This window comes from Leucopleurus acutus (assembly GCF_964270905.1).
Source record: "Leucopleurus acutus genome assembly, chromosome: 8".
NCBI classification, from domain to species: Eukaryota; Metazoa; Chordata; class Mammalia; order Artiodactyla; family Delphinidae; genus Leucopleurus; species Leucopleurus acutus.
In genome coordinates this window covers 61,121,336-61,129,630 of record NC_139151.1, presented here as the reverse complement: position 1 = coordinate 61,129,630, position 8,295 = coordinate 61,121,336, and the positions used below count along the sequence as shown (strand labels likewise).

At 52.2% G+C, this 8,295-nt stretch overlaps 1 protein-coding gene across 1 annotated transcript; it reads right to left on the bottom strand.

Annotated features, from left to right (window-relative positions):
• Window positions 1-2,884: 2,884 nt before the first annotated feature.
• On the bottom strand, window positions 2,885-7,793 carry CNGA4 (cyclic nucleotide gated channel subunit alpha 4; the record flags this gene model as incomplete). The annotated part of the gene is given in 8 exon segments (XM_082844992.1): window positions 2,885-3,279; window positions 3,282-3,395; window positions 5,094-5,461; window positions 6,238-6,749; window positions 6,751-6,887; window positions 7,188-7,294; window positions 7,494-7,595; window positions 7,732-7,793. Coding segments are annotated over 8 exon segments (1,797 nt in total).
• Between the last annotated feature and the right edge of the window lie 502 nt (window positions 7,794-8,295).

Genomic DNA, 8,295 nt, shown 5'->3' with positions numbered 1-8,295 from the left:
GGCACAGCTGACTCCAGAAGAATTTTGTTTCTGCAACTGGCAAGATGGCCAGTTATTACCCTTCTTGTGCTGTAGACCAGGATTCCATGGGGTGGCAGGGCCACCTGTTCTAAGAGAGCCTTCTCTTGGGACAGGTGTGCACCTTATCAATGAAAAGCTTATTCTCAGCACCCCAAATCCATCAGGAACCACTAAAAAGGCCTTCATTACATACTCACCCATTCTATGTCAACATGATTTGAAGGTAGAGATGGTAGGAAAACCTCTTGAGAAATTGACACTCGTCTTCCTCCAATGTTGGGCCTTTACCTGCTTCGACTCCCATCTCTTTGGTTGCCAAATATATATTTAGGTACCTACCATATGCCAGGCACAGTTTTGGCTCTGAGGATAGAGTGATAATCAAGACAGACAGTGACAATCTGATGGATCTCATAATTTGTGAGGAGGCTATCAAAAAATAACCACACATTTTAAAATGACTTAATGTGGGGCTTCCCTGGTGGCGCAGTGGTTGAGAGTCTGCCTGCCGATGCAGGGGACGCGGGTTCGTGCCCCGGTCCGGGAAGATCCCACATGCCGCGGAGCGGCTGGGCCCGTGATCCATGGCCGCTGGGCCTACGCGTCCGGAGCCTGTGCTCGGCAGCGGGAGGGGCCACAGCGGTGAGAGGCCCGTGTACCGCAAAAGAAAAAAAAAAAGACTTAATGTGCAATGACCCTCATAATCTCTCTTGACACCCTGGCTCCAGCCACAGCCTCAGTTTCTATGGCTGTTTGAAAAAGTTGTGTTTCAGGTCCTTCATATCTGAGTCCTGCATCATATCTAAAAGGTTGATCAGCTTAGAGGGCCCCAACAGCTCTGGGGAATGTCTCCATGACAACACATTAGCAGATGCTCCCTACACATCCTGCCCTCACAGCACTGGGGGCCCTACCCTACATTCTTTTGTACTACCTGTAATAATCATTCTTGATATTTTGTAACTGATGATTCAACATCTTGAAATCATGAGAAAATTAATGACCAAAGTTGTTTACATCTCCCCTGTGATCTGACTTTCATGGATGCTTGAAAATCATATTGCAAACACTTCAACCACAAGACCCCAAACTGTTTTTCGCTTCCTACCTAATAGGGGATGTCCCCACCTAAAAACTTGCTACCAGTATAGAAATAAAGGCTCTTTTACCCATGTTTTCTTCTTGTTGCTTCTGCCTCCTGACCAACGCTGGTGCTTCCCCATGTGGCCCTGCATGGCACAGCGTGCCCCCTCCTGCTGAGAACTGTAAGTAATGAATTCTTCTTTCAATGTCATTGATCTCTGAGTGTGTCATCAGTCATCAGTGTAATATAAATTTATCAGTTTGATATTGATAAATTCAATTCCAGGCACATTTTAAAATACCACCTGGCACAGCCCACACCCAAAGACTTGCCAGGCCCTGGAGGAGCTAGAGTTGTGGCAAGGGTGAACCTGATTCAGAGATGACACCTGACTCTGCTCCACAGACCCTATAACACCTTTTCCGCCCCAAACCTGCAGACCTTCTTCTAAGTACGTAAAAGTTTCTCCAAAACTCCCCAAACACTCATCTCCTGTTGTCCCCAGTCATGATATTCCACTCCACCTAGTCTCTATTCTCCACCCTATATCTTGGAATGTATAGAGGAGGAGGGCTGGGTTTCTGACAGGACAAAGGCCAGCTCTGAGAACCAGCATGGTAGGACAGGGCCAGCTGAGTAGTTCTGGGAAATACTCTCCCCTTGGAATCAGTCCCGAGAGCAAGGTAGCTCTGGCCTCAGGTTCCAGGGCTGAACCAAAGGAAGGAAAAAGGAGCAGAGGTATTTCCTCTGGCTTACTAAGCTAGATCAAACCCTTCAGAGCTCATGAGGTTGAGGACACAAACTCTGCTGTGAGATGCAATGGTCAGTGTGTATATGTGAATGTGTCTATGAAAACGTGTGCACACTTACAGCAGTGTGATGCATAAGCCTGCTTTGCCTTGGCTCAGTGCTTCTTTTTTTTTTTTTTTTTTTGCGGTACGTGGGCCTCCCACTGTTGTGGCCTCTCCCGTTGCGGAGCACAGGCACCGGACGCACAGGCTCAGCGGCCGTGGCTCACGGGCCCAGCCGCTCCGCGGCATGTGGGATCTTCCCGGACCGGGGCACGAACCCGTGTCCCCTGCATCGGCAGGCGGACTCTCAACCACTGCGCCACCAGGGAAGCCCGGCTCAGTGCTTCTTGATTCATCAGGTACTCCCGCCTCTTTGAATCCAGCCCACCAACTCTACACAGCCTGTGCCCCTTTCCCCTGTAACCGAGAATTCAGACAGAATTCATCCTGGACCACATTGGCTTTGATTTTTCCCATCAGCCCCATAAATGCTTAGTGAGGAAGCAGATATTTATTGAAGTGCTACTTGCAGGGTACACTTGTGAACCTCCCATATGGAGGGGCATTTAAAAGATATCTTGGAACGAGAGGGTTATGGGAGTACTTTTGTGTGTTCACAAGTGTGTGCAAACCTGTGGAAGGCATCTGTGTGTACTGATGTGTGATTCTCAGTATATGCGTGTTTATGAGGTGTGTGACTGAATGTGCATATATGATGTGGGTATAAGACGTATCTATGTGAGAAAGCATGTGTGCTCTGAGAAGGGGAACTCCAGAGCATTTTATATGGATTTCACCGTCTCACGGCCAGTGTGGATATATGCAAATAGGTGTGTGCGTGCGTGTGTGCGTGTGTGTGTGCTGCGCGAGCAGGGGATAAATGTGTGCTATACTCCTGCATCTCTAGGTGGCGCATCTACATACCCAATTCACTCCCATCTCTGTAACCTAGCAGACTGGATGGCAGAGTTTCTGCAGGCAGGCTTTCCTACAACTCTGGATTCAATTGGTGGTGGGGGTCTGGGGAATGGCCATGGGGTCCCTCTGGGCTTGGGGGTCCCTCCTGGCCAGCTCTGCCCTCTCCATCCTTGGACGTTCCCTCCCCAGGTTCGCCCTCCTTGTCGGCCTCGGCCAGTTCCTCAGGCATTGGCCACTCCTGAGTCGGCCACTCCAGCCGCTCGATGCGATAGGCGATCTTGAGTGCCCTGGGCTCCAGCTCAGCCAGGAGTCGTGCGAACTTGGTCTGCAGATCATCGAGTTGCTGGTCGAGGCCTCGCAGCTGGGCGTCCGTGGCCTGCTGTAGGGCGGTCTCAGCTGCCTCGGCGTTTACGTCCAACTTGTTCATTTTGAGCAGGATCTCACGGCCCTTTTCCTCCATGACGGCTGGGCCTGTGGATACTCGCTCAGCACTTCCTGCAGGTCCTCCTTGCTCAGGCGGAACAGATCCGAATAACCTAGACTCTTGATGTTGGCTGTACGGCGGTTCCCAGACATGTTCCCTGTGGCCACGGGCAGACATGTGGGAGGTTAGTCAGGGTGGGCGTGAGGGGTCATCTCCCTCTGGAACCAGGACCCCCACTTCCACATTTGTGCTTCCAAGCCTCTCTTCCTGCCTCATTAATTCTCTCATCCAGTAGAGTACTGGGTAGGGCCTGGGCCCTGTGCTGGGTGGGTATCAGTGACCTGCCTCCAAGAGTTCACAGTCTAGAGGACTTAGACATTTAAGGGGATAGTTATGTAACAGTATAGCCAATGCAGCGTAGATGTGCATCTGGTACTGTGGGAAGATAGGCAAAGAGCCCCTGACAAGCTGTAAGGCAGAGAATTTAGGGAAGCCTGGAGGAACTTAAGCCTGGACTGAGTAGGAGGTAACTAGGGGAGGGGCTGGGGAGGGCAGCTAGGCGAGCAGAGGGATGGACTTAGGAAAGAGTCAGGTGGTTACAGAATACAGTAAGCAGTCCAGGAAGGCTGAAGTTCAGGGTGTGAGGAGAGATGGAGAGAGCCAGGTCATGCCGGCCTCGTAGCCCTGGCAAGGAGTCCAGACCTTGTGTTGAGGACAGTGAGAAACTATTGAAATATTTCAAGCAGGAGAACTGTATGGTGTCATTTGCATTTTAGAAAGATGGTGGTGGGTGGTGGGTGGTGGGTGGGAAGATAGGTTCGTCTGAATGCTGCAACGTCTCAGAGGTAGAAGGACCTTAGAAGGGGCAAGGGAACTACCGTTTGTTGAACTCTTGCCATGTGCCAGGCATTGCACTGGGTGCCTCACTCATAGCTCATTTAATCCTCCCAAATAACTCTTTGGGTTTTTAATATCATCCCTCTTGGGTAGGTGAGGAAACTGAGGCCTAAAAGAGGGAAGTGACTTGTCCGAAGTCAGGTAAACAGTGGCCAACTACATACAAGATGTGGGTCTTGAGGGGGTCCTTGGAGGAAGATGTGAGGCATTTAGGACAACTGGAGAGTGGGATCCCCAGACTGAGAGCACATCTGGTGCTCTCGTGCCCTTTTCAGTCTTTCCCATCTCCTGTGGCCTCAGTGTCTTTACCCATGATTAGGTAGAACAACTCCTACTGCACAGGCTGATAGGAGGAACAAATGAGCCAGTGTGCAGTACCTGGACTGGACTGGAGCTGATGCAGTAAATAGGAATTCCTTCCTTCTACCTTCCTTTCCACTTGGCTATGAGATATTTGTTTCTTGTACTGTTCCCAGGAGTGTATACTTATTACCTGTGTGACCTTGGACAAGTTCCCCAAACTCTCTGTGTTCTGATTTCCTTACCTTTAAAATGGGGATAATAGTACCTACTTTATAGAGCTGCTGTGAGAATTTGATGCGTTGGTACATGTGGAGAACTTTGAACAAGGCATGTAGTAAGCAGGCAACAAATATTAACCATTGTTATTATTATTATTGATTGTTATTATCTCTGCACTTTCCACTGATCTGTTGGTGCCTTGGGTGGCTATCCACAGAGCAGGTCTGCTCTCTCTTCCAAGGACCCACCCTGCTCATTGACCTTGGCACAGCCTCTTCTCAGGGAACAGACCCTCCTTGTCCTGCTTCTCTCTTGAGCCCTCTAGTGGCTCAGGCAAGGGCCAGGTGTCCTTAATCTGTAGGCTCTGAAGTACCACCTGGTCTCAGCATGGGGTTCTGCTGTCCCCATTCCCCTCCCCTAGCCCTGTCTCCGGAACCAATGATGGCGTGCCCTCCTTTGATGTTGATGATGCTGATCTCCCCACAGTAGAGCCCTGCACCAGGCACAGCATACCGAGTGACACCATCATCGGCTACCACAGCCGGCTGACCCTCTTGGATGATGTACATCTCTCGGCCAGTGTCCCCCTTGAGGCAGATTTGTTTGCCTGGTGAGTAGGTCTGGGGCTGCAGCTTCAGCACCAGCTCCTCCAGCAGGCCGGCCTCACAGTTCTGGAAGATCCGCACCCGGCTCAGAGTAGGCAGGTGTACAGACACGGCCACTTCTGCCCGCAACCGCTCAGGCAAGTGCTGTAAGATGGCTACCTCATTGGTCATCTTCTTGTTGATCTGCAGGTGCTGGTACCTGGGGGCAAGGTACATCATCAGTCCTCACCAGCCCGCTACATGCCTCCCTCTACGTCTTCCATCAGGGCTCTCAGCTTGGCCTCGGCCAAGAACCCAACCACACCAAGTTCTCACAGGGGTCATGGGAATACTTGACAGTTGGTGGATAAACATCTTTAATGCACTACCTGCTGGTCAGAGATATGTTTTGACAGCTTCTCCCTCACCCAGGGCCTGGAAGCCTCCACCAGTGAACAGTGACTAGGATACCCTTTAGCTCTTGTCAGGCTCTACTCACCCACCATTCAGTGATGCCTTGTACCATATCACCGATATCTACTTCAGTCACCAAGCCCCATCTTCTTTAGCGATCCTCTGCTCTAGGTCCCCAACTTGGTGACACTTCCCTTTGTTCAGCCTACAGTATGGACTCCACGACATAGTCAACCGTCTTGTTGTTGGCCATCCCCTGAGGAGTATTGCTTTTCCCTCTTACCTCTTCCAGGACCTTCTGAGTCCTACCAGGTGGTGGCAGTTCCCATTCCCTGGGTTCTGGGTTATCCTTCCTTGTGTATGAATTCCTCTCCCTGTCAATCTTTTACCCAACCCCTCGCCCTAAGTCCATATCCAATTAGTGGAGGAAATCCTTTTCCAAGTCCCACCCAGTGAACTCTCCAATGAGCCACATCCTGAATGCCCTGCCTGACCCACCTGGCAATGAGAACCCAGCCACTTTTCTCAGATTCTATCCAGTACACCTCTCCCTGTCCTGGTCTGGAAACCCAGCATCCTCACCAGTCCATGACTCGCCGCTGCAGCCTGCGGTTGACGCAATGCAGCTTCATGTATTTCTTCACCAGGGCGTGGTCTGGGTAGAAGGCTGCATCTGCAGTGTTCATGTTGTAGATGACAGAGCTCATGCTACCCATGATGGTGGCGAAACCCATGACGGCCGGTAGGAAGTCTCCCACCATGAAGAGGTACTCCTCCTCCCGGTCTGACAGCGGCGTATCGCCCACGGTGGTCAGGATCAGCGTGGAGAAGTAAAAGCTATAGAGGTACTGGCGCCGCAGCTGCTCAAAGCCAGGCTGCACGGGGTCGGGGTACACCCAGGCGTCACTCCCGAAGCCCAGGTACCGGGACAGGGCAAAGTATAGGCAGCTGTTCCAATGGATGACAGCAAAAACGTAAAGCATCAGCTTGGCGATGCGGAAGGCATTCGGGTGAACTGTGCAGGTGTCCATGCGGTCAAAGGCCTCAAAGAGGCGGGGCACCCGCAGAAAGCGGTTCAGCCTCAGCGTGCGTGGGCGTGTGCGGACCCAGACTCACATAGGCCACTTCCGTGGGTAACAGGAAAGCCAGGTCCAAGAAGAAGCTCCAGGTGCGAACGTAGCGACTCGAGATCCTACCCTTGTCCACCACCAGTATGCCTTGTTCCAAGAATCCTGGTGGGGGAAGTGGGGGCCGCCGTGGGTGGTGTCAGATATAGGGTGGAGTCAGGGCATCTGCCTGCCCCAGAAACGAGGTTGAGGGTGGGCAGGCCAGGGCAGGCCAGGGAGACAGTTACCGGGGACAGGGTGGGGGCCGGCTTAACCCTGCTCCAGGGTTTTTGGGGTGAACCCAGGGATACCGTAAACATAGAGGCATGTGAAAGTGCTGTCAGGGAGGGGGTCACTTTCTTGTTACTAAGAGGCTCTCTTTAGGAAGGGAACATGGAAAAAAAGTCAGTCCTGAGACTCACTGACCAGTGTGGAAGCGCACCACGATGTCCAGTAGGTAGAGCAGGTCACTCGTGCAGTCCAGTACTAACCAGGCCACCAGATAATAGCGCTGCAAGTCGGGAAAGCAGGCTCTGCGTGGCAGGGACAGAAAGGACTGGCTTAAGGGCGCCCTCCGTGTGTTAGGTGTTCTCCCGCAGCCGCTGAGCATTAAGTGCTGGGCTCTCGTATAGACGCCGCCCCTACACCAGCCCGGGCAAGGGACCCGCCCCTCTCCTGGGCCTCACTCTTTAGCCCTGGTCTCTGCTTAAGGCCCTTCCCATAGTGCCAAACCTGCACACGACGATGATGAGGTTATACATTACTGGGAAGACCATAGTGTTCAGCCACCAGTAGTAGTAATCCCCAGATGGGTCCAGGACAGGCAGCAACTTCCTGTTGGGCAAGAGGGGAAGTTGTGCTTCACTTATTCACCGTTCAGTGCTGCGGTTGTGACCGGAAGCAGCAAAGAAGGATCAGCCTCCATCTGGTGAGGCAGACAGATCTTACACAGGGGACCAGGATCTCTCACCTGGCCTTGGGTGGGGCAGAACTGCTGGACTCTGTTGTCTTCACTTTGCTGTCCTGGCTCATGGTTCTGTGACCTGGTCCCTGGGTGTAAGATACCCAGGGCCTCTGCCTGCAGGTGGCTTCAGGAGGTGGGGGTAGTGCCAAGCTGCCCTTGGTCTCCAGGTGCGATTCCTCTGTCTTTGTCTTCTAAAGCTCTTAGCAACACAACCAGGGCCAGCCGCTACTGAAGGAGTGGAGGCAGTGTGGCTCCAGCGCTCCGCCCCCTGTCCTAGGGCCTGGGCTTACACCTGCCCAACTAAACATCTCTAATGGAGTCCCTGGAGATGGTGGAGTTTCATGCCTCAGACGTTAAGGCTACGCCTCGTCTCCCTCCGCCTTCCTCAAAGTTGAACTACACAGGGGCCCTCTAGTCAGGAGACCTGTGTGTCAGTGTAGGCTCAGAAATTCATTCTGTTTTACCCTGTGCAAGTTCCCTGCTTGCACCTCATTTTTTATTCATTGAACAACTATTCACTGAATGGCTTATTTGTGTCAGGTGCTGAACTAGTCTCCAGGGACAAAGAAC